The sequence below is a fragment of the Mycteria americana genome, chromosome 3 (genome assembly GCF_035582795.1).
Source record: "Mycteria americana isolate JAX WOST 10 ecotype Jacksonville Zoo and Gardens chromosome 3, USCA_MyAme_1.0, whole genome shotgun sequence".
Lineage (NCBI taxonomy): Eukaryota > Metazoa > Chordata > Aves > Ciconiiformes > Ciconiidae > Mycteria > Mycteria americana.
Genome location: NC_134367.1, coordinates 86,087,075 through 86,114,265, shown reverse-complemented (window position 1 = coordinate 86,114,265; position 27,191 = coordinate 86,087,075). Strand labels below are relative to the sequence as shown.

Below are 27,191 nucleotides of genomic sequence, written 5' to 3'. Positions count from 1 at the left end.
GAAAGTTGGGGTTATTAAGCCTGGAGAAGAGAAGGCTCTGGGGAGACCTTATTGCAGCCTTTCAATACTTAAGGGGGGCTTATAAGAAAGGTGGGAACAAACTTTAGCAGGGCCTGTTGTGATAGGACAAGGGGTAATGGTTTTAAACTAAAAGAGGGTAGATTTAAACTAGATATAAGGAAGAAATTTTTTACAATGAGGGTGGTGAAACACTGGAGCAGGTTGCCCAGAGAGGTGGTAGATGCCCCATCCCTGGGAACATTCAAGGTCAGGTTGGACAGGGCTCTGAGCAACCTGACCTAGTTGAAGACGTCCCTGCTCATTGCAGGGGGCTTGGACTAGATGACCTTTAAAGGTCCCTTCCAACCCAAATTATTCTATGATTCTATGTATAAATAACTTATCCTGTAGTTGTGGAGGGTGAAACCATGTATTAGGTTGCATCCATTCCATTATGGGCAGGAAAAACTAATGAGAAACACATTTTTGCATACTAATTGGAATGTTTAATTCCTACAAATTGATATTGATTGATCATAGAGTCTGACCTTAATTCATATCATTCTTTAACAAAAATAATTACTTATTGTAAATACATGGTATATGGTCACTCCATTTATGCATGCTTTGTGACAGTGAGAGATAACAGTGACCGTATCTGATGGGCTAGAGCCTTAAGACTTTGCATTATTTGTACATACTGAAACTTGCAAGTCTTTCTGTGCCTGAGATAAGTGACAGCACGATATATTGTTTTGTCAAAAATCTAGTGAATACAGAAGTCTATCAACAAAGTTGCTACCAGTAACAGGGATGAAGAAAACTGACATAGGAAGCTCTCTCTTCCTCATTTCTTTTTTTCCTGTGAAGAGCCAATTTAAACCCATTGATTTTAAAAAGATGAGCTCAGTTTTGATGCCTTTTTTTGAATTCCCATCCTACACGTGTTTAGAGGACATTAGTATGGAGCAAACAAGTAGAGTCAGTGACTCAAATGCAGAAACCTACTTGCATTCAGCTAGTGAAACACTTTGATTGGAAAGAATTTCCTATCGGATAGAATCAAGGGGGACAGTGACACCAACTCTACAGGAGTCAATTGAGCGTCTGTTCAATATGATAGAAAGTTAACTTACAGACAAAGGGCTAGGAGCAAAGATAATCATAGTAATTCAAAGCAAATACTAGCAGGCAAATGCAGACAGGCACATAGTAATGCACAGACAACTTTATTGTGGGTTTGTGTTGTGACCTCCGTACTGCAGGATCCCAATAGAGATTATTTGTACAAAAATGAGACTACACTGCATGAGATATGGGCATGAAAATTGCCAATAAAATACACTCATTGTTTTTATCACATTCTAAGCTTGCCCAAAGGTCTCTGTTGCTCTGACTGTGAAAAGATTCAGGACTTCAAACATCACAGATTTTTAAAGTCTAGAGGAGCAGTAGAGTTTTATTCCCATACAAATTGAACAGTCAGTCTTTTCACATGCACACAGAGCATGGCATGAAAGAACTGCCTTCAACATTGAACTTTGAGATGGATAGACTGACAGACAGAAAGAAGCACACAAATGCAGCCACACAGTTGGTATATATGGTCTCACATCTTTACAACTGTTTCCTATCATGTATGAAGGAAGCAAGGATTATTTATTGTGGCTTTTTTTCCCTTTTAAAACACTTCTCTATCAGCAAGACAGAAAATTTTCTATGGAGCATATAGCATTTAGTGTACAGTAACCAGGTAGGCAGGGTGATAGACATGTAGTATTTGAATAGCTGAATTAATGGAAGAAACAGAGAAGAAATTATACTATTAGATTGCTTATATACTTCCTTTGGGGTTTTGCAATACGTACTTTGTGTTTGTGGCAATTACAATACCTTTTAAACAACTTTTTGTGACTCTGTGTGAGCACATTCCTCTTCCAGGATAATGCCTTTATTGCATGAAGGTGGAACAGATCTGTGCAAATTTTTGAAGGAGTAAGAGTGAAGTTGATCCTGGAATACATCTTCTCTTTCCACAGCTGTATGGGAACCTCTTTCTTTTGTGAATTGAATGTTAATAGAAGTGCTAGCAAACAAAACACCAAAACCACCTTGTTCTTTTCAATGGAGAAGGTTATAATTGTTCCCCATATTGCTATAGGCAATGAACTTTGAAGCTACTGACTGAAGTCTGACCATCAGCTAAATCTGTGCATTCCCAGTCTCAAGCAAGTCCTCTCTACTTAGTCTAGCTGCCATTAGCCACAGCACGATAACTCTACTTAAACACCTCAGAACCAAAAGTTAGTTACCCCACACACCATACCTCCTCTCAGAACATCAACCTTGCAGCACTATCAGCAAGCAGCCTGAGTCAACAATGGGAACTGAGACTTCTACTTGCATGAAGTAGGCAAGTAGGCTGGTGCCTAAGCCATGGGCCACCTTTTAGAAACAAATGGTGAGACTTTCATGGTGAGACACAGAAGATGTGTAAGAAATTGAGTCAATAAAAAAAATTAACACTGTGAAATTTCAGAGCTATTGCCTCTATGCTTTTAGAGAAAACATGGAACAATTAGGAATCACTTCAGGTATGGAGTAGCTATGGAGTTTCTATTAAATACTATAACAATGAAGGCTAAGGACTCAGTCTATTCCAAAGGATCTGAATCACAGATAAACTATAATGTAACTGATGCTCTCTCTGTGACAAACGTTGGAAACAGAATACTACTGTATCAGAAATGCATGTTTGCTAAGATACAGAAGTCAGCTGCTTTCCCTTAAGAGCCAAATAAATGATTTTAGTAATTCAAATGAAATTATAACCAGAAAGAAGATAACTGATGCACAAAAGGCAAGAACAGCAAAACAATATGAACAAGCCAAATGACACTCTGTTTTCCCCAAAATGGCAACGTAATTTTATATGACATATTTTGCATAAATAATTCTTGGAGTCTTTAAAAAGGGTTTGTGCACAAGAAGGGTTTGGTAGAGATGTCATGCTGGAACTGAAATGTTAAAAACCATTTCAAGACCCTTTAGCTGAACTTATCCAAGATGTTGGGCCTAAAAAAAAAATCACAAAATTAGACCCAGACAAATACACACATATTTTTTTGTTTTACCTTGCTGCGTTGTGATCCTGTCACCTTAAGGAAGGGCAAGGACAAGAAGCGAAATAGTAATAAGAAAAAGAAGTCCAAAATTTTTTTTCTGCAGGTGACTGACCAAATACACACACAAAATTGTCTTTTGAACAGATTAATACATGATTTGAACATAAGTTTTATAGTTACAGAAAAAAATAATAATGAGAAACAAATGAATAGAATCTTCTCTCAAAAGATAAAGTTGAATGCTGAACAAGGAACCCATTATAATTTAGGTAAGGAACACTAATAAATCCCTTACTGATAAATTTGTTCGTTCACCTCAATGACTTCCTATTTATAAATTTTCACATTTATAAGTACAGGATTTTGATATATAACAAGCATGCATGGGCTAACTGAAGAAAGCTTATAGAAATAAATATTCTTTGTTTAGTCAATGATACGTCATACATTGCATTTCCAGGAAAAAAAAAACCCAAACCCAACCAAACAAAAAAGCACTGAAATTTGGATTCATACTTAGACATTTACTAAGAAACAGAAATCTATATATCGGGTATGTTAGTTGGAACTCAACTGGACTAGAACTTCTGAGTGACTGAAAAGAATTTGGTATTGGTATTCTTTCTGATTTCTGTATACAGCCAAATAGGGAATACGTACTTAAATAACTCAGTGCTATCTCATGCGGCATCATGTAGAAAACATACAGAACATCTGATGTATACAAAACAATGAAAGTAAAAGTAAACATGCCCCAAACCACTCCTCAAAAATCAAAACAGCACAGGTAGTTTTATATCAAATCAATCAGCATACTTAGAAATATTTTAAAGAAATAATAAAAGCATGTATTTCATGGTTCTGTGTTTTAGTAAAGATAAGTATTAATTGATTTGAAAGATAAGACAACTTTTAATGTCAGAAATATAATATGCTAAAATATATTAAATAGTAAAAATATTAACAAGCTAATTCCCTCAGTGCCCCTCAGAACAGATAAATTTCTTGTAAACTCCATTTTATTAACAGAAAGAGAGACAGATCCCAGAGCAAACACATGACAAGGACTCATCTCTTACTCCTGTAATCAACTCATGTAAGTGTGTTTCCTTATACAGTGACGATCACTAAAAACTCAACATTAAACAATAAATACAGATTTCCTATTCTCAACATAAGAAAGACCTTGGCAGTATTGATGAATAAAAGCTGACCTTTTACTAAGAAGCATTAATATATATGTGAACATAAAAATACTGTATAAATTACTGGTACTGAATGTAAATGACTACTGTAAAAAGCAGTATTATTTCAGTATTTTAACCATCCAAACTAAAGGTAGGACGTGATACGTTACAAGATACAGCCTGTTATTATCAGAACTCCAGAATAAGTTACTACCCATAATATTTCTTTTCAACAACTAAAAAGTTTAAGTCAATCAGATAAACATGTAAGATCCGTTAAATTACTCTCTATATAATCTTATATTATGTGATACTACGTATGTTTTTGGTTTACTATTATGAATCTGGGCACTCATATCTGCCAATCCAGCTTCTGACATGCAGTTCACTGGCATAATAAGCTGCAGTAAGCCATGAACCAAGAAACATAAATGTCAGCTGGAAGCTATGAAATAATGTCTAACATGACAAGAAAAACAAAATAGAAGTATAATCTTACTTCAAAACTCTTCACTTCTTCTTCACCATCATCATCTTCTTCATCATGGCAGCTCTGATACCATGTAGAAAGAAAACATTTACTGATAAGTTGGGGGGAGGCGGGGGAGCTAAGCATTCCTTCACTTTACATATAATTTCTCTTGATCTTCATTAATTTTATTAAGACAGAAAAGATGCAAAAAATAGCAAAAAAAGTTACCTTTGCCATAATGTCAGCATAAGCCATATACAAGAAATCTTCTTCCAATTTGCTGGTTAATAGAGAGAAGAAAGGGTAAATGAGGAAGATTAGAGCCATTATAGTAGAATTGGAGCACCAAAATATTTTTAAGCACCTTAAAAATCTTTTTAAAGGATTTCTATGCTCATAATTAATTACAAAAGTCTTTTTGGAAAATGAGGACTTGATTAACTAATACAAACTGAAAAGTAAAGCCAGCTACAAACACAGTGCTCAGAAATTCATAAACACCTTCCAATGAAGAGAACATAATTAATTTTTCAATTATACCTAGAATATGCTCATATTTCACATTCAGAATATAACTGTCAACAGGGAACACAGACAGGAGAGAGAGGTGCAGTAAGTCCTGAACACAGCATCCATAACTGTGAAAAAGTGTACAGGGGCACCTATTTGTCTCTAGAAAACTCCTTACATCTCATTATAAGTCATGTTAAAATCTCTTTACATACCACAGGCTACAGAGGTTTGAGTGTAACTCAAACTCACCATATGTACATACATACATGTTTTGTCCTAGCCTATGCAATCTCACTTGAACAGAGACATGTATAACTTCAAATACAGGAGTAATCTGAAAATCTGCATACACTCTGCAGTCTCTCACGCCATCCCTACCATTTTTCAGTCAAGGCTGTTCGACTGAATAGCAGAATAAGTTGATGTAAAGGATCAACTCTTTTAAGGCTTTCATCTTCTTCCGGTGGTTCCTCCCCAGGTTTCTTTAGGGAAAAAAAGATTTTAAAAGTATATTCAATTATCTATAGTGAAAAATGTTTTACTCTGTGCAATTTATTAAACATTCAATACTCACATATGTCATTTTTATTTGGACAACCAGGAGGAAACAAGTTCCAAGCAAAGTATGGAAAGCCTGAATCCTGACTGTGTTTATGACCATGAAGACTTACAAAGATGATACCATTTGCAAACCTCTGGATTTCCTCTTATAAAAATTAACCCTCTTCCCTAGATTCTGAAAATAACTTCAATCTTTTACTGCTGTTACCCAGAATGACTGGTAACCAGATGCCATCATTTGCTATTATATTGTCTGTTCCTCTCTATGTTAACAAGCTTCATCAGCTAAAAATTAGAATCCTCTGTTCCAAGTCTTATGCCAGGTATAATGTTCGCTGAGGAACTCTGAGAGGCTTTGAGGGAGAAGAAATCCAAACTTGAAGCTCACCAATAGTTTTAGACAGAAGGAGCCATATCTACCAACAACAGTAATGCTGGCAGGATGTAGAATTTTAGATGACAAATCAATAATGTATTAAAAAATATTATATATCATTCAGTAATATATATATATACACACAAATAGTTTTTTTCATGTGGTTATTTTCCTTTTGGGTTTAGACAGCTCTAGTTAGTTCATTCTAAAAGAAAAATGTAATCCTAAATACTATAATGGCAACCACCAAAGCAGTGTTTTGAAAAGAATCTATACAAAATCTGTCCTCTGGCTTCTTGTCTTTTGCCAAAAGACATTTCAGAAAGTAAGTTTTGCGTACCAAGTTATTAACAAAATTGCTTCATCCAGACATACTTTTTCTACAAAGTATGTGGTAGCTCAAAGAAAATTGGTTGCATAAATTATGCCCACTCTTCCTTCTTGTTTTCACCTAGCAGTATACACTAAAATACAGATAAAAAGAATTCCATGCATTGATAAGACTGCACAAGTAGGAAATTATAATAATGTCAGATGTTATCTGTTAGCCATAAGGAAGGGTTGGCCACATGACAGATGTAAGGAAAATCGATTTTTTGCCTGTTAAGAAAAAAATTGTGTGTGCTAGTGTCAAATACATTCCTGTGGGAATGCTTATAGATCTCTATGTGTATTACACTTCATACGTGCCTGTGAAGTCCACCCCTTCCACTCAGCTGTACCAAACATGACTGGTTGCAGCTGAGAATTCACTTCAGTTGACATATATGCACAATGATTGTTTCACATGCTAGTCTATGATGGCCATACAAGGTTTATTTCACATTTTGCAATATGTGACAATATTTTCAGTATCAATAACAAGATCTGAACAATGCAAATTAGAACTCTAGTTATATCACACCATTATGGAGGTCTTCCCCTGCTCTTTATTTCAATCTCATTTAGGATGCTGACCTTTCTCTTTAATTAAATAGCAGCATTCTATGCTTGGTAATGTTATCAACCAGAATACCTCTCTAATGTTATCAGAACTGATGAAGCAAAAGGGCAGAAGCTGTGTTAATGTTTAATATAAGTTGTTAGTTTTCATAGATTTAAATCAAATTAAATGGAGGATCAAATTCACCAATGACTGAGTTAAGTAGAACTTATTATAAAGCATAGCATGAACACTAGAACCAAATGATTTTCTGACATTTCTGGAAAACAAGGATTCTTAATTTTCATTGTTTTGAGACATTTGACCTATAGTTATTTAAGTGTAAAATAAAGAGCTTTAACTGAATGTAAATAAGAGGCTAAAACAAATAAGTTGGGTAAGTTTTAGCTGCCATTTCTAAATGTTGAAGAATTAAAAGATTTAATTTCTAGATAATCTAATTATTAAACATCCTTTAAACATATTTTTCTTATAAATTATTATGTCCACTAATGCCTACCAACAAAACTAATCAATAATTTTATCACATAAGCTTAAGTGTTCATATAACTTAATTAAAGCAGAAGCATTTTAACTATCAATAAAGACAGTGTTGAATATCTTATGATTTTAATATCAAACATTAAAAATCTAGTTCTCTTAGAGACTTGATCTGTTGAATGACAATTAAGAATCAGCAGAATTAAGCTCCTCAAATAGAGGACTTGCATATACTTTTGTATAATAGACTTAAGAACAGAAGATTCAGGGAACAAAACTGCAAGTTTACTCCAGTCCTCTGCTTTAGGGGGTGCAAACACTCATGTCCCACATCCCAGAAAAAGCCCTTACCACAGATCTATAAATAGTCTAGATCTGGCAAAGTCAGGAAGGAGGTAGTTTTTACTGCATTTCTCCCTTTAAACTATTTTTACTTAGCAGAAAAGAGAGTTCAAGATTCTCAGTATTGAGAAAGAATGTACTACGGCATACAACATTGTAGTTTACTGACTACAGAGAGTTAAAGGACAGGAAGTCTTGGCTATAGTTTCTGGGCCCTGGATTGTTCCAATTTTCTACCTAATATGTGAACAGCTCAGAAACTTCAGGCAAACCTTCAAGTACACATTACAGAACCCAAGGCTCCTCCTTTCTCCCCTTCCAGACAAGTTCTGCCACCACAGCCTGGGCTGTGATTCCATCTTGACAGCCCAAGAAATCTTCAATTCCTTGCTATGCCAGGGTACAGTTTCTCTAAGAACCTTCAGAACAGAGAACCTTCACCAGCATCATAACCATATCTTTTATGAAGCCCACACAACAGTCTGGGTCAGCTCCACAGAGCTGAACAGTAGAACCTCAAACTCCCAACCTCTAGTAGAGTGCTCTAAAGCAGCAAGAATGTGATAGAAATGTATTTAAAAAACAGATAGAGTTTTGTTTGCTCTTTTGAATGAAAGATGTAATACATCTCAAATGAATATGAGCCAGCAGTGTGCCCAGGCGGCCAAGAAGGCCAATGGCATCCTGGCCTGTATCAAAAATAGCGTGGCCAGCAGGACTAGGGAAGTGATTGTGCCCCTGTACTCGGCACTGGTGAGGCCGCACCTCAAATACTGTGTTCAGTTTTGGGCCCCCCACTACAAGAGGGATATTGAGGTACTGGAGCGCGTACAGAGAAGGGCAACGAAGCTGGTGAAGGGTCTGGAGCAGAAGTCTTATGAGGAGCGGCTGAGGGAGCTGGGACTGTTTAGCCTGGAGAAAAGGAGGCTGAGGGGAGACCTCATCGCTCTCTACAACTACCTGAAAGGAGGTTGTAGAGAGGTGGGGGTCGGTCTCTTCTCCCAGGTAACAAGTGATAGGACAAGAGGAAATGGCCTCAAGTTGCGCCAGGGGAGGTTTAGACTGGATATTAGGAAATTTTTCTTCACCGAGAGGGTTATCAAGCATTGGAACAGACTGCCCAGGGAAGTGGTTGAGTCGCCATCCCTGGAGGTATTTAAAGGACGTTTGGATGAGGTACTTAGAGACATGGTGTAGTGGTGTTTTTTGGCAGTGTTAGGTTTATGGTTGGACTCGATGATCTTAAAGGTCTTTTCCAACCTATATGATTCTGTGATTCTGTGATTCTGTGATCTCTCCTTAAGAGAGCGCTGGAGACACACTTATTTGTATGCTTGAGGAATTACAAAGGAATGCCTGTAGTCCTTTACTAAAGGATGATATAGCAGCCAATCCAATCTGTTTCTGTCTTCTCTAAGACAGTTTTTCAAATAAGCTACCTGCCAGCAAGGAGTTCTTCATAAACTTAGCAAAGATATGGTTTCATAGAGGAGGTAAGAAGACAACCCTTTATGTCAAAGTGTAACCGAATGACCATGCTGCGTTATTTCACACACCTGCACATACATACGCACATGTAAAGAGCTATGTTGTTCCACATCCATATCTACACACACATGCTCTCAATTGCTAAAGCATAATTATTTTTGGCAATGAACCTGCATTATTTAAAACATTTGCAGTGTGTTGGGACACATGAAGATATCAGTTTAAAAGGTTGTATACAAAGTATTTCCAGAAGTCTCGCTTTTTCACAATGCTTGATCATACAATAAGGATGCCCCAAGAAATGAATTCTGCATGCGTGCAGGCAAAAATGAACTTCCATAGTCTGCTTGTATTGAGCTCATTGCTGGTGATCTTCCTTTCGCTATTTTGATCCTTATTTTCAAAATTGTTCACAACTTGGGTAGCTGGTTTTAAGCATAAGCTTTAAAAGGTAAAAGCAAATTATTATTTTTTTTCTAATAGCAATTTTCCAGTTAGCTTCCTCTCTCTATTGCAGAGAGCAGGCTCTCCTCACAATAAAAAGATTGATCTCAGACAGTGTTCTGTTGGACCTCCCACGGACTGCATCATTTCCTAGTACTAGTTCTTGCCCAACCCTCGAAAGAGCTACCTTTCTGAGAGACAAATGTAAGGGATGAGGACACAAGGCTTTACTGAAAATCATCCCAGGGATTTACCAGGTTAAAGACATGGCTCTAACACTTTACTATTGGGAAAAATCTTCACCTCCCTGACAAGAGAATTCTTCTGCGAAGAAGCAGCAGACTCTGTCTGCTTCTGAGGGATTGATTAATCTAAGACTAGAATTCCTCTACTTTCATATTCTAACCTTTTGACTTAAATGGCTTTAATGTGGGTTATGAAGTCTTCAAATACATAAAGGTTAACTGCAAAGAAAGGAAGGAATAGGCTGTTCCCCTTCTCCACACGGCAGAAGATAAGAGATAGGGGAATGACAGCAACTAGCATGTAGTTTAGACAAAACTTTGAAAAGCTTTATAAAAGGTTACTGAAGCCCTGAAGCAGACTGCTTGAGGGGATTCTGGAATCTCCATCACTTGTAATTTTTAACACCTGTCAGAGTGACTTGGTTATAGCTCACCCCTTTGGGTAGAGACAGCTTAAATGATATCTTATGTACCTCACAGACTTATAATTATTATTATACAAGATGAATGTTAATCCATAATACATTCCCACAACCCTTTGCACCCAGACGTACTGCTAAGTCTTCTATCAGTTTGTCTTCAAAATAGTGTTCTTCTGTTTCAATCCAAGATTTATCATAGCCTTGAAGAAAGAGATTGACGGCTCGGTGCCTAAAAAAGGGACATTTAAAACAAAAGCTGTAAACTCTTAGAGAGAAGATTTGGTCAATATGAATTTCATTTAGCTTGAAGAACTGTCCAGTCATTACAACTACCACTTAGAAGGAAAGCAAAATTTCTATTGTAAAACCTGCTGAAAGCACCTATTTTAAAAATTAAATTTACATTAAAATGCTCTATTCAAAACTGTCCCATTAATTTGTAAAACTGATATTAAAATGTAATAATAATGATTTCAGGAACAGATAATAAATAGAACTTTAAAGAAATTTAAACACAAGTAAGAAAATCAATTTGCCACATTAGTGAGTTTTACTTTTAATATAAAATATTTTCATATTATTTTAATTTAAAAATTAAGACAACAGCAATAGATAACTTTGGATTGTGCTCAAATAATTGCATTTTTTTTTAATGTTCAGGATTAGACTTGCCTATCTAAAATAGTAAACCATTTTTTTCCAAACTCCATGAAATTAAATGGATTATGAGGCTAGGGGAAAGAGGGTAAGCTAATGATGATGTTTACTGTTTTTTGGTTGTTTTTTTTTCTTGAGGATTCAATGCAAAATGGACTGTGTGACAACCAATTCTTCATGAAGAATTTTATCAATCATCTTAATTTTTTTAAACAACTGCCAGTCTCATACACTGAAAAGGAACAAGTATAATTAAAATTCACAGGAAATCTGGTTATGTGCGGGTGACCTACTTGTTACAGTAAGAACAGCTACAGATAGAAACAACTTTGTTCTATTTTCAACTGTCATGGCAGCCTCATTTCAAGCTAGTATGATTCTCATGCCCTTGTGCTTCCTGGAACAGACTTTAAGAATCATCCTACTAACTATGGTAATAGTAATAATATGCATACTTTTGGGAAAAACCAAGAACATTATTATGTTGAAAAGATCAGATACAAATGTTCTGGAAATTATTTTTAGCAATGGCATAAAAAACCAGATGTCTTTACTTTTTCTGAACGTTCATTCTTTCCAGAATCTCAGGATTCTGAAACTTGCTTGCCTATAGATCCCATTCTCTATTGAACAAGAAAGAAGAGGAAAAGGAGCCACAGGAAAAGGTGTGAAACACCTAGAGTATGTGCATATATTTCTTGTCTAATAGAATCCTCTTCCCAAAAGTGCACAATAAATAGACAAGTTTTCAGATAAATAGTATCGGTTTATTTCCTGCATATAGAACATTCAGCACCTAATAATGAAGGTAACTCCATATTTCCAGAGCTATACCATGGCGTAGGAGGCAATTTATCTCCCAAGATGATATTACAGTGGCACCAATATGTCTGTTTCTGCATTTATCTCTCCTATGAAAGGTGTCTACTTTTCAGAAAAGAAAACATACCAGGAGGAACAGGTGGAATAACAGCAGGAGGAGAGAACCAGAAATTTAAAATTATACTTTTGTTATTCTTTTCAGAAGATATATTAGAAAAAAGTAATTAGATCTATCAGAAGAAATATACAAAGTACATTACCACACAGTTTATCAGTTACTGGTTTACATGTTTTTCTTCCTTTTGATCTTGCCAAATAGCACTATATGAACATAAATGCATTTGTGAAAGATAGAATAAATATAGCTTTTACCTTGGCAGATTATACAATGGTGCCATTCTAAAGCATGCAACTACTGCTCTTTTCCTCTGTTTAGACAGCAGCTTATGCCACACTGCTTTTTTGGACCGCTGAGGGTGCTCAACCTGTTACATAAAATACACATGGAAAAATAAACAATGTGGCAATGTCCCTACTGTCTGGACATAGTAATAATAATAAAAATGTGAGATAACAGATAAAGCAAGTGGAAAGATAACAGAAGAACAACAGATGGGAAAAAGTGTTCTAGACAGAGTACAAGTGATCAGCCAAATTGTAGAATCAGAATTTAGAAAATAAACTTAAAAGCAAAAATCTCCCTTTCCTTGTATGATACAGATATTCTCCTTTTTTACTTCATCCTACTTCTTACATCTTTTAGACAGAATAGTATCATCGAGGCCATCTCTCAGGAAACCTTAACTTTTAATACAAAGAATCTTCACTTTTTCTATCTTTTATATGTAACTCTTTACATATGTACAGGTAATTGTACACCTTCACATTGCCTCAGACAATAATTTTAAAGGGATCGTCTTAAATACAATTAATCTTTTATTTGTAATATTTACCATGACCAGCTACAATGGAAAGGAATTAACTTCAAAAATTAGGGACAGGCATGAAGACTTAGTTACAACTAAATCCCTTCCATGAATCTGCATAGGTAGAACGAATATAAGATATTCCAAAACACCTCAGCTACGTTTCATAATATTACAGCTCTGTCTCCAGATATATTCTCTTTCTGCATCCTGGCTCTACAGTAGCATGAGATGAAATTGGGTGTGCTCCATCCTCATCTTTTGCTCTTTCAGCTTCTTTTGTTCCACCTTCCATCCTTGTTTCCATCAGAAGAAAATGACTACTGTGGTCCAGAAGAGCAATTGTATGCAACAGTATATAGCCTGGCTGGATAACTGGGAACTGTGGTTGCAGGCTGTGCTACAGATCACTCCTTTCCCACAGCCTACTCACAGTTTTTGTAATTTACTTCACAACTGCTCCATAAAGATCGTATCATTTGATTTAACCTACACAACTCTTGTAGAGTTAAGGGGGAGGGAGTGTCTTTTGTGTGGGGGTTATTTGTTTGTTTGTTTGTGGGGGTTTTGTTTGTTTCTTTTACAGACAACTGTGCTAGTGGAATAATAGCTCCTCTGTCTCCCAACATCATCAAACGAGTCAATGGAAGTTAGCATCTCTACCCTGAAAGACTTGGTAATTCTCCCTTGTAATAAAATAAAGCATTTTATTTAAAATATGTAGTGATGATGATGTTTATGTGGACTCAATATTCAATCCAAACATAGTTATCCAAGAGGACTTTTCTAGTTTGGTGAAATATGAAAAATTATTTGTAGTTAAACAATAAACATTTAATTAAACAGACTAAAATACTGCCAAGCATTCAGTGAAATGGATAATTACACTTGTAGGATTAAATGGTGACATTCTAAAACAAGTTCCTTCCAAAAGATAGAATACAAATGAAAAATATTTGTTAAGAGAAAGGATAGAAAAGCATTCACTGTAAACATATTTACAGTCACAGAAAGTCAGCGCTAATAATTTAGAAGTCAGACAAACCCAAATGTGAAAGTTAGGTAATTAGTAATATCTTCACAAACAACTATAAAACTCTCTATACTTTCCCAAAAGAAATAGCCTCGGCCTACGGAAGCAGATCTCTGAAAATAATAAAAACAAAGAAGTTAGGTGTGCATGGAAAGAAAATACAAAGAATGACCTGATCTTTGCCAGTGCAATAAGGAAAGCATTCAGAGTATGTATATATGGAGAACAGAGTATTTGTATATGGAGAGCAAAGGATTACTCAAGACTATCATAAAAACAGACCCAGTGCTCACATATTCATTATTTTTAAAGACATTGAATTACCCGTTTCAGTAACAAAAGCACCTGAGCACTTGTCTACAGAAGATAACTATATCTGTGGGGCCAAATCTTTGAACAAATAGGTGCAAAGTACCCAGAATAAAAGCAGCCAGCATTTACTTCACTACAAGTCATTGTTTAAGTCTGATCAGAAGGGTTGATCTGAAATGTCAATCTGGTATTACAATGGGAATCCATCCTGTTCTGTACTACAGCTGGATTCTATACTCTGTGAGACTGATCCTGTGACAGAACACAGAAAACACAAGGATCATACCTTGGGTTTCACTCCCTTGAACAATTTCTCCAAACTACAAAAGCTTAACCAATTTATATACATGATGGTATAGCTAAAATGCCAGAAATCAAGAGATTGTATATGCTGTTTGAACTCAAATACAAGAGTCTAATGCTGAATTATGCAACTCTGTACATGTTAATCAATTTCCTTTCAGCTTGGTTAACTTTGATAAAACCAGGGTAAAAGACAAGAAGTTTTGCCCCCCTCTACTCTTCCTTCTTCCTCACAGACACCCTATATCCTTTCAAAACAACACCCGTTCTCCTGTCTCTCTCTAGTAGACTAACCGTGATTGCCATGAATTTACTTCCACATTTTATCACTTTTTGCTTGCTCCACACATATTCAATAACAGGTAAAATTTAGTGACTCCTCTTCATCCTCTTCTATCAACCTGTGTAAGGTTGCTGAATTTGAAGCAAGTCCATATTAAGGCTGGCAAACTATATGAAGAAGAGTTGTGTAATGCAACAGCTGGGACACAGGTATTCACATCAACACACTTTGTGCATTCCAAGATCTCTGAAAGTCACTTTTAGCTATCAAGTGCTGCACAGTGTACATACAAGCACTTTCACAGATCTCTCAGAGTCCTACTTGACTGAACCAGTGACCTCATCACAATATGGAAACTTCCTGACACAGGGTCTGAAAACCTGTGCCAAGCTTCAGAGTGAAACCAACTAATCTAATGAGAGGGCAAGGGAGCCTTGAGTTTTCAAATGTTCTCTGAAAAGCAAAAAAAATAAAGTCTGAGCAAATTTTATATGTAGTCAGTTTATAGTCTATGGTGTAACCAGCAGCGTTCATCTCTGCCACTAGGAATTCCCTTCAAGTTAACATGCTGTTTCTTCAGTACATTCTAAAAAAGAAAGCCTAGAAAACACAGAACAAATCTAAAGTGCAAAATAGCTAACAATTCAGTAAGCAAAATGGGAAAACTAATTTAATCAAGTAGTCTTTGACTTGTGAAATGTACCAACAAAGGGAATTTTTTTATTTCAAAATTTAAAGAATTAAAATCTCAAAGATAAGTAATGGACTCTTGTTCCAACGGGAGGAAAAAACAAAAATCAAAACCAACCAACTAACACCTAACTTCCAACATTTATTCTTGGTTGACCTATTTCTGGGGACAAGTTTAATCAGAGAGACAAAAGACAAAAATCCATCAGTGCTAGTGGGAAAGACACAAAATAAATTACAGATTTTTTTTTAATGAAAGTTACTGTACTCCAGGTCACATGGGAAGCTCATATATTTATGCAAAAAATATTAGATAAAACAATAGAGCTTCATGCCAGATTCTGAAACAAGTTGAAGATTCTGCCAGAACTTTCTCAGAAAAATCATTCCTCCACTCTGCTTCTACTATCTCTTGAATGCAGAAAGTAACATTTGAGCTGGCCAGGTTAACCTTGGTTCGTATTCACCATTGCACCAGCATGAACTGAGTTCATGTATGCAAGCAGCTTGCTGGACCACCGAAGAGTAGTCTTGCTAAAACTTCCAGATTATCAAGAATTTTCTGAATTTCAACGCCAGTTAAATTTTCTAAATGCATATATTCTTGCCCACATTCACACAAACTTCCTTATAGATTTTGTCAAGTGGACATTCCTCTTATATTTTTTTTTAACTAGTATGTAGTAAATAGCTTTCTAAAGCCATCACTAGAGAAGTTGTGTACCAAATCATCTGACCGTCCTACTCCATACAGCTATAATATGCAGCTTCTAACCAGATATTTATGTAGGCAGCTTTAAGTTTCTTGCTACTTCAATAATTCAAGAATCTCAACTGAGGAAAAATACCTTGAAAAAAGGCATTTTTTCAATAATTAAGTTGTTTTTTACTCATTTCATGTCCATGGACAATTTAGTGATTACTTCCAGCTAGCTGAAATGCACCAGAAGGGAGCTAAAACATAGGTATCACTTTCTTAGTCCTTTTCCAAATAAACGATTGTTGGAGCTGCTGCAAACGCACTGTGTGATCAATATGACCATGATATTGGATTACAAAACACAAGGCAAAGCACGTGAAGAATAGCCATCAAAAGAAAGAAAAAAGAATATAACATTAAATACAGCAGGTGAAAGTAAAAATGAAAGGTACTTTTGTTTAGATTAAGAAGCAATGGAATCGGGAAAATGTGTCTAACCTGTTCCAGGTGAAACAGTACATTAGCTATATCAAGGACTCTTTCCACAGTCTTCTCTGGATCTGAAGAATCTTCAGTCCTGTTTGGTAAATCTTTGTAAAGTGCCATCTGCCACCTAATGGCGGGATCCTCAAGCTGCAGGACAAAGATTTCACATGTCACCAAGGCAAAATGTTCCAAATGTAGGGTCAAACAGTTCAATTAGTACAGAAGCTGCTTCAAACAACAGAAGCACTTCATATGGCTAACCCACACCTTTACACGGCTAACGCATACAGTGTCCACTACACTGACTGGGAGAACAAATCTGTGCAATGTTTCTCGAGAGCTTCCATAGGACTAAAAGTCTAATAATCATACAAAGAGTAAATGATCATGGGCCGACAAATAGCACTGGCACCAGCAATGAATATATTATTTGAGGAAAAGTAATGAATATGAGGTAGACATAACTTTGTACACTGACTTTCCAGTTATCAAACCAAACAACAATGAAATTGTTGCCCTACTAGTTGGGATTGCTTAGTTTTCAGTCATGGAAATTGGTAATATTAGTCTTATTTATGTCTAATTTTTTTCATTTTAGGTTTTTTCAATTGTTAGAAAATCCTAATTTTACTGATTACTAGCTAAAAAATGAAAAGTTATTTTATGAAAAATGAATTCAAGATGCATTTGCTTATTAGGCTACAAATTATAAAGAACTGTCTGAAGAAAAATGTTTTTTTCTTATTTTTCTCTTTACATTTAATTTTTTCCATTTCAGTGATCTGTGATTCTCTGTTTCACCATTAGCAATCTCTTTTTTGGGTTAATATTGTCTCCCCAGTGCTTCTGCTAATCAACACTGATACAACACACATTGCAACCATTTTTTGTGCCAATGACACTGAAAACAAATGCAATGCGTAACCCATTTTACTGAGAGCTGTGGCCAGTGATCATTCCTGATTGTGCAATTTAGGTTTAAGTCCCACTGGCCTGGATTCCTAGAGCATTTAGGAGCCTAAACCCTAGAGATTCAAACAGGGCTTAAACTCAACACTTACTTTTCTAAAACATCTTTGTGGATCCAGATTTCAATTTGTGCCTAAGATGAGACAATAATGCTAATTCACCTCCACAAAACATCTTATGATACACAGTTTACTGAAGTTCCAGGAATGATTATAAACTTACACAGTCGCTCAATAATAGCTTATTACAACCTAGAAAGCCACAATTGGCAGGCATTTCTTCCACCTTTCGGCTTTTCCATTTCTTAACAACTGTCACATCCACAGTCTTTGCGTGAGCATTTGACTGGATCATCATGAATGAATAGTCCACAAAAGACTTTTTAATCACAGATGGAGATGTCTTTTGATCTGAGGACTCCTCACATTCTATCAAGGTACAGCTTTTTTGTATAGGTAGTTTTCTAAGGGTATGAGTAGTTGACATTTCAAGGTGTGAATTAGCATGGCTGGAAGAAGATTTTGGTGACTTGAGCTTCATCCATGTCAAAATGAATGCAAGTTTCATCATCAATTTCTTGAAATAAAAGGCTCGGTACTGAGTAACAGCATGCAGGCATGCAAGGAAAGGAAAGACAGAAACAGGGTGAAGACAAATGTAGACAAAGGTAGACAAATGCATGAAATAGACGCCACAACATTAATAGCTAAAGATTCAGAAGGATGATTCTCAAACAGTGCAGTTTTCCAAACAGAAATCAAGATAAATTACATTTTAGCTCTAAAATAAATGACAGAATATGTTGTCTATGAGAAGCAAAAGTGGTTAACAGAAAACACCATCTGAAGAAAGAATACTGCTATGGTTGGAAGAAAATCAGCCTTTCCAAAAAGTGGTATTTTTTCTCTGTTTTGAAAGCCACCTTACACAAACACCATTGTGTAAGTTACGTATTAATTCATAACATTAAATAATAATTTAAATTTATAAGGCCATTTACCCTACATTCCTTTTATGTATGACTCAGACCACAAAAGGGTGGTGTATGCATATAGCACAATGGCATCATTTTTCTTAACAAAAAACATCATATTTGACTGTATCCGACATGTACTTGATTCAGTCACAATAGTGACTGAACACTAATGACATCAGAGAATTATGGAATAAATTATATTGTACTTTGTAAATAACTACTGAATTTATACAATATACTTTTAAAAAATTAAGTTATACACTTAGGTTTAATGTGAACTCTAGAACATGTCAGTGTTAAATGATTCATGAAAAGATATCTTTCAAGAACTGAGAACAAATTACTTAGCCATAGATAACAAATCATAATAAAGATAATAAATACAATAATAAATTGAAGTTTTGAAGTCCTAGTTGAGTTGACTACTTTTCACATACAGGTCAAAACCAGAGCTTTTCAAAGCTAGTAAAGCAATATGTAGATAGCTATAAAATAAAGCTACAATAGCTATTTAGCTTTGTTAGCAACGTATTATGTGGTTCCCTTTCAGAATGTCATCTTCCACTGGGAATTCATTTTACAATTAGGAAAATCCAAAGTCACTGCTGAAAAGTTTACAACTGGAATATCTGTCAATGTGTACTTTGGATTAGCTAAGATTACTTCCTTCTTAATTATCAAGGCACTGTGAAACTTCATCAATATAAGAAATTTAAAAGTACTTTCATTCTCATGTGTTATAAACAGAGGAGGTGATATGTTGCTGAACAATTGTGAACTTTTACTTGAAGCAAAGGAAGTTTCTGAAGAGAAAGCACAGATCAAGGTATTAAAAAGTATCATTACCCCAAGGCAACAAAGCAGTAACAGACAGAAATTTCTTAATAGCAGTATGCAGAATGTAACCCTAAAGAAACAAAATAGAAACTGAAGTATTTAAAACAGGAGGACAAGTGCTAAGAAGCAGCATGAAATGCCAGGCAAGACTTACAATTGCACGGCTCACAAAATGACAATATACACATACTGAAAATGTCAGAACAGAAAGACCTATCTTCATCATTAAGAAAACATTACTGAAGTTCACACACAAAATCACAACGCATTTAAGGTTTGTATGTTCATGGCATGCACATTGCTTAAGTACTGTTGCTCATGAAGATTCTCACAAATGTTCTTTTCTTCCTAGTACTTTGTCTGTGTGGTTTCTTCTGCTTCTCAGTATATAACAATATTTGCTATACAAGGATAAGTATTTCAAGCTTTTTTTAGGATTTAACCAAATCTTTTGTTTTCAGTGGTAAACTTTGCTATGTGCAATGCCTATAATTTAAAGCTATTGGACTTTTATTTGTAATATTTTGTGAAAAATGCTAATTGTTAGCTTTGCAAAATGATGTATCTTCTTATGAGCTCCCAGAAACCACAACCTCCATATAATCTTGCTTGACATTGCAGCGATATACAGAAAATATAAGACGGGAGAAAATTAACCTTCAGACATTATTCAGAAAGAGCCATCCCATTACCAAGTCATTTAAAAAAAAAAAAAAAAAATTATTGCCATGCACTGAATTGCAGTGGAATCTAGACTTCTGGATGATTCTTAAATACCCTTTCAGGAAAAAAAAGGCATATTTCCAACTCACATGTTTATTCTCTGGTAACCATTTCTCTTGTAACCATTTAATGAGCACAGGAAACACTAGTTAGTTTTTTCCTTGAGGTGAATAAAACCTAGGGCAGGGGGAGGAGCTAAAGGACAGTCCTAAATAAAGGACCATCCATAGCCCTACTCCATCTTCCTTCAGTAAAGAACAAATGTACACCGTTTTATTACACTTTCGTATTATGGCTTCTTCTTTGCCATTATTTGAAGCATTAATAAAATTGTTCAACTACACTGGGCCAGTTCAGGACTTTTTCCCTAAGGCTTTTCATCTGGCACTAATTGAAATTTGATAACAAAAATCTACACTTTTAAAAATACTTTCCTTTCCCTGGGCTGAAAAACAGGAACAAAACTGAGCAAAGTGGAGATTTTTCACTTCACAGAGTATGCCAAAGTGGCAGCTTCCTTTTCCTTTACACTTTAAACTGATACAAAGTAACTTTGAGCATTTTGCAGATTCTATCCCGAATACTAGAAGGTAAACAGTGATAGACCTTGCTTCCATCTCCAATTTCATATTAATGGTGTGCATAGGCAGGGATTTGAAGAGCTACATGTTATTGTATGTAATGCATATATAAACACATTAAAAACCTAACATTTAACAGTTGCCATGAACAAGTTACTTGACAGAAGAGAAAAAGGGACTACAAGTTATCCTAACGAACAAAGGCAGGTTGTCATTATATGGCATCAACAAATGAATTCAAAGGAAGAAAAATAATGTTTAAAAACCACATATAGATTACCTTGCCCTGGAGATGAAGATTACTGCGGATAATATCTCGTACTTCATCTTCAGTATCTTTCTGTCAATAAATTAAAAATCATATAAATTAGGAATAGAAGGTAATTAAGAAAAGATATTGTTCATATAAATGTCAACCTTGGGCTTAGTTCAGATGATGAATAAAACTGACAATGTGGAAGACTGAGGAATATCTCAGTGGCAATACATCTTTTTGTATGAGGCCAGAGCTAGCCACGTTCAAGCTCACAGGAACAAGTTCTGGATGGCATCATTCATATTTGTCCATAGTAACACACTAAATGCAAGTCTGAATTAAAATTTCTGGTATACACATACTTTAACCAAAGTTTGACCAAATGAAACCAATATCACGCTTCTCTGATTTGATTTCTGTTTCTTTTGGAGATCTTTTATAAACATTCAGTTCAGCTGTCCAAAGGTCATATAACCCACTAGGGTGTACAAAGTATGATAGCTTGAGAAAGGAGTATATACCAAATTACAATCACGTTATTGCACTGTGATTTTACTCCTAGAAGAATCACTTTTGGAACAGTCTATCCCTACAGAAATTTTTGCATTCACATGAGAGTGATCAAAAAGAATTAGTTATGATATTGGGCATAGAAGTTAGGAAACATCCAGTTCTTATTTGCATTTCCAAATTCAAGCTTCATAAAATATAACAAACACAATTTAGCATTAAAAATTGAAAGAAATAACTGTTTTAATTTAAGAATGTCATCTCTATTCATATACTGATCCTTTAGAAAATAAGTATGTCCAAACTGAAAAGTTTTATGTCCTGAAAATGAGAACAATATATAGATTACTATCTACCATAGTCACCCATTGTGCCTTTATATAACAGAATTATAGTCTTGATTATTTGTGTCATGCTGTAAGAATGAGCATGGGGAAAATATTCAAAGAATTTCATTAGTAAAATATTTCTACCTTTTAGAAGCCCAAAAAAAGCACCTACCATACTGAATCGATTTTTGGCCAGTGCAATTAGCTCTTGGTCTCCAGGAGCACAAATGTTTAGGCCAATGGGAAGTAATCTCTTCAGTGCTGCCACAATGAGAGAGGTCTGCATAGAGTACCGGTCACCTTTTCGCTTCATCTTCTTCCTCTCCTGGTCAGAAACTGCTGCCTGCAGCATAAAGCAAAGATGAAAAAAAAATCCAATATTAAATAAAAGAATTGTACTAGCAACTTTGTACTTGTCTCTGGTTTGACAATTTCCTTACTACCTATACAGCTGCAACCCTATCCAATGGAATGGCCATTATATCATTGCCAATATTTTGCACCAATATTTTGAAAGTCTACTGTGTTTCTCAAGTGACTATGTTTTGATTCTCAACCCAGTGTTTTCAGTAGAGATTGTTACCAAAAAAAACCCCAAAACAAAACAAGTGTGCTTCTCTGGAGTTCTCCTGTCTCCTTCCCCTCTGCAAAGAGAAAAATATAAAAATCTTTACACTACCTTGGACATCTTAGATTTGGTGTCACTGATAAGGAAAGACATGTTGTTGATTTCATTTTGTACCACAAAGTTCTGCTCTTCCCTTTTGAAATTCTGGAAATACATCGAAGATCTCAGTTAGAAGCACTTATGATATATGAGGAATATATCTAAACATACTTTAAATAAAAATCTAAATTAACTGGAAATGTGTAAAATCCACAATATAAGACAAGGACAGAAAAAATTAACGGATTATCAATAATGGCCTTGAATTCCATCTGTATTTGCATGACATAGCTCAGGGGGTTGGGTGTTTTGGGTTTTTTTCTATGTTAAAGAGAAAGACATGTTTTTCTGGCTATGAAACAGCTATGATAAAAATCTCATTCCTCCTCTAATTCAATATAAAAATATTGCCTGGGTTTTCCCTTACTGGTAAATCATCCATTCCATTTTTATTTCTCATTATAAATCCCATTATATTCAGATACATAAGAAATTTTAAATAAAAGACTGAGCTTTTGAATACACAAGTAATTTGACGTTTCGGTATCTATCTACTCTGCAACCAGTTTCTGTGCACAGCAATGTTTATAATAAATCTTACAGTCAAATTCAGGCACAAGTACACAAATAATAAGGCATCTTGTTTCCCAAACTTGAGACACTTGAAGTTATGGCAGAAAAGAAATTTAGTATAGACAACAGTCCATACAGAGATCCAATGTCTGAAAGTATTTAGACTCTTTTGGTTTTTTTCTTCTTTTTGTTCCAGTATTCACATGAATCATGTTTTATTTTTATTTAAGCACTATCAGGGATGGTGCCTGATTAGGTCTTAATGCAGACCCCTTAGTTCTTGCATATGAACCAGAGGAATCAGACTTGAGAACCAAGGGTAAATTTTGTAGAAGTGGAATGAAGCAGAAATCCTTAACTGGTAACATTTATGAACTATGAAACAGTATCATCTAGGAAAAAAAATATTTTATTCAGAGAATTACTTGTAAGATGTATTTGCTACTTCCTTGCTCTTAGAACACTTACTGACTTTCCTTCATTCAGTCCAGCTACACCCCTAGGCTTAATAATTGAGTTATATAACTTTAAGTTTTATTAAAGAAATACAAATCTACACCGCAACACAGATTAAGTGACTGTAAATAGAGCTGCACATTTCCTTCAGGAAACCCTTGTTCCACTAGTCATGTTGAGGACCTTTCCACATGATTTTTCTTGTAACTCTACCAAGAGGCTCAAGCAGACAGACTGTACAATTTAGGAAAATGGACTTTAACGAGACAACTACTACTAATTTAGTATCCATACATCCTAGTTATAAAAAGGCTTTGAGGGTGAACACAACTGATTAAAAAAAAAAAAAGGGGGGGCAAGGACACAGACCTCAATGAGCTTTAATACATATATATTAAAAAAAAACCAAAACCAAAACAAAAAAACCCCCACAACAAACAAACCAGAATTTACACGAAAAATATCTACAATCAGTGTTACTATGCTACAAAACACCCGTCAACTCCCCTAGCTACTCAGGCATTTCAAAAGTGTCAGAAAACTGAAAGGCATTAATACCTTCCCATCTGCAGTTTCACTTCTGTCATTAAATGTGTTTTCCCAAACACAACCACTAAATAATTGATCTGCCTACTAAGAAACCTAATTAAAACAACTGTTTACCAAAGAATTACTTACATGAGACTTTGACCAGTAAATGAAGACCTCAGCCACCATGCGGAACAATTCTTCCGCTTCAGGGTTGGGCTCTTTCAGCCATTTTGCCCTAAAATTTGGTAAAAAGGTGGAAATGCGGATGATCCTCTCTTGCTTTATGTTTTGAAACCAGTTTTCAACATTTTACAAGGATACAAGCCAACAAAACCAAGCATGCATGCTTTTAATCCTTTCTGGTAGCAGTGGCTTTTTGATGTCCTATTTCAAAACCCTTAAAATCCTTTTACATTAATCCTAGGCCTAATCCAACAGATTTGGATTGCACCTTTTTTTCTGGTTTTCTTCTGAAAAAGACTGCAGCTCCTCCTAAAAGTCATGAAGCATCAGCTTGAGCAACTCCAAGATTGTCAGGCTGAGTAAAAGCTACTTTAATTTGGTGCTAGGCATATCAAGGGATAAAAGCCAGTATCAATAAAAAGGAAGATTTTACGAGATTCATTGACCTATTGCTCTCCACATACCTGTTATAGTCCACAAATCTAATCAACAAAGGGTAGAAGGCATAGAGGTCCCGTGCCAAAGTGGTGAACTCATCTAGGATGAGCAGTTCAGCCTCCGACATGTCACCTCTGCCTTCTGCTCTTAGATGTTCTTCATCCGATACAACCACTGCTGCTTTTTTCTTTAGCTTATCCATCAGTGGCAGGAAGTGTGTCTTTAAGAGCTGTGGCTTCGCTTTGCTTATGATGGGCTGGGAAAACACTATTTAAGGCAATGAATATTATAATATATACCTGGCCACAAAATATAAATAAAAACTTTTACCTTTCCCCTCTTTCTTGGATCTTATTTCTAGGATACAGAGTAAAATCCTGCCCCCATTGAAATCAGCAGAAGTTTTGCCAAGAATTAAATGTGGTCAGGATTTAACATAATCAATTCACTTTGTCACTATGAGGGCAGAAATTACAACTTCAAAGACTAAGCCTGTAAGATCATAAAACTTGAAATACCTCTTTACTGGCATTCTGTCAACATATTGGTATTTGACTGCATAATTTTAATGAGTAATGTATAAGTTGTTTAATGGTATGTATGGGTGGATACATATATAACTACACAGTGCACACACAAGTTTTCTCGGCCACTGGCTCCCCTTTTGAACCTTGCTTTTTAGCTTGAGCAAAGTAGAACTGTAAAGCATGTTCTAGTTATTTGCAAACCTACTGAAACAGCCTGCCTGCATTTCTTATGCACATTAGGACACTGGAAGGCTTGTGTGTAGACAGAAATAAGACTGATTCAACCATCCATCAACCAGCCATTTGAGACTTGTTAGCACAAGCTTTTTGCAAATCTACTCATAAAAATGAATATGTAAATTAGCGCTTCATCTGGGCCCACTAGTGCAAAACCATTTGTAACATATCCATTAGATTACAAAGAATTTAGGCAGTTACCACTTATCCTTAGAGTGCATTACATTACTAACCCCCAAAAGACTAGGAATCCAGACTGCTACTATGAATGAAATTACTACTACAATAAGTACTGAAAAGCCATAAGAAAGCCTAATTGAAAAACTTAATTCACAACACTGAAGTGACTTTTCCTTACAGATTGTAACACTGAGAAATAAACACTTTTAAAATAAATTTTAAGGTGTTATCACAATGAAGTTAATGTAAGGATTACTAAAATGACATATGCATTTCCACATTTCATTGTAATAGATATGTTAGATATACAGCTTCAAAACAATATTTTAAAGATCTAGCACTCATACAGAATAGCAAGGAACTGTGTAATGCCTGCAAATGGAAACTTGCTATATAATGAAAATGGGCTAAATAACTATAGTCCTTTAATTCAATTTACTATGAAATGCATATGTGCATATTCTGGGGAAAAAGAAATAGTCTAAAGTACATCTTATATTACTTATTAAGAGATTAAAACATACTGCTTACACTGCTCTTTCTCTATACTTAATATTTCTGGTTCATCAAGATCTGTACTGTTTAAAAACATAAAGATATGAGTATTGTTCTACTTCAGCTTTAACAGGGTAAATATAGAGTAATTCAGAGTGTGTGTATATATATACACACACACACATTCTGAATATACACACACATGCTTGTTTGTTTATTTATTTATTTTTACATCTTACCTGCTAATCTCTTCATCCAGGCTCCTTCATCAATACCAAGGTTATTATAGATGATTTTCAATATGTTACCCAACAGAGTGTTCATGTGCTCTGACGTCAAGGCTGTGCAACACATTTCAGCCTTGTCAGGGTTGTTTTCTGGCCCATGCTCCCACCAGTGTGACATGTAACTACATAGCATAGGCAGTATTACTTCCATGATATGTGGCATTTGTGTGTAACGAATACCAGACTCTGCCAGTTCCACAATTTCTTCCATTAGCTTCACCAAGGAAGGAATATTTGGGCAAACCTCTTCTACACTAGCAGGCAAATTGAGAACTATTGAAAAAAAAAAATCCCAAAATCAATAAACTAAGTCATAGAGGGAAAATAATTCTTTTCAATTGTTATTCCGTACAATTTTTGGTTTCTTTTTACATTTATGCCCTTTTGATCCAAGGAAAAAAACCAAACACAACAATAAAAACCAAGTACTTTCATACCATTGAACAATAAACTATTTATATATAAGCTTCAATAATAACATTTTCTATAATAAAAATAATTCCTATATGGAAACTTCAACAATGTAATTATTATGGAATGAATTCAGAGAAATCAGCTGCAGTTTGCCATATTTAAAATAAAGCTTAAATTTCAGAATTTCTCCAACATAAGCATTTAGTTGAGGA

General features: G+C 35.3%; 1 protein-coding gene across 1 annotated transcript in view; it reads right to left on the bottom strand.

The window, feature by feature from the left end:
• RYR2 (ryanodine receptor 2) overlaps positions 1 to 27,191 on the bottom strand; it is a 334,723-nt gene that overhangs the window by 61,484 nt on the left and 246,048 nt on the right. Inside the window, exons 68-80 of the mRNA XM_075497176.1 lie at positions 26,518 to 26,838; positions 24,866 to 25,106; positions 24,366 to 24,453; positions 22,671 to 22,763; positions 22,164 to 22,334; positions 21,177 to 21,236; positions 16,823 to 16,957; positions 12,450 to 12,562; positions 10,731 to 10,827; positions 5,676 to 5,779; positions 5,013 to 5,064; positions 4,812 to 4,865; positions 3,135 to 3,158 (exon numbers count right to left, since the gene is read on the bottom strand). Coding sequence (XP_075353291.1) covers positions 3,135 to 3,158; positions 4,812 to 4,865; positions 5,013 to 5,064; positions 5,676 to 5,779; positions 10,731 to 10,827; positions 12,450 to 12,562; positions 16,823 to 16,957; positions 21,177 to 21,236; positions 22,164 to 22,334; positions 22,671 to 22,763; positions 24,366 to 24,453; positions 24,866 to 25,106; positions 26,518 to 26,838 — 1,553 coding nt within the window. The remainder of the gene's footprint in view (positions 1 to 3,134; positions 3,159 to 4,811; positions 4,866 to 5,012; positions 5,065 to 5,675; positions 5,780 to 10,730; positions 10,828 to 12,449; positions 12,563 to 16,822; positions 16,958 to 21,176; positions 21,237 to 22,163; positions 22,335 to 22,670; positions 22,764 to 24,365; positions 24,454 to 24,865; positions 25,107 to 26,517; positions 26,839 to 27,191) is intronic.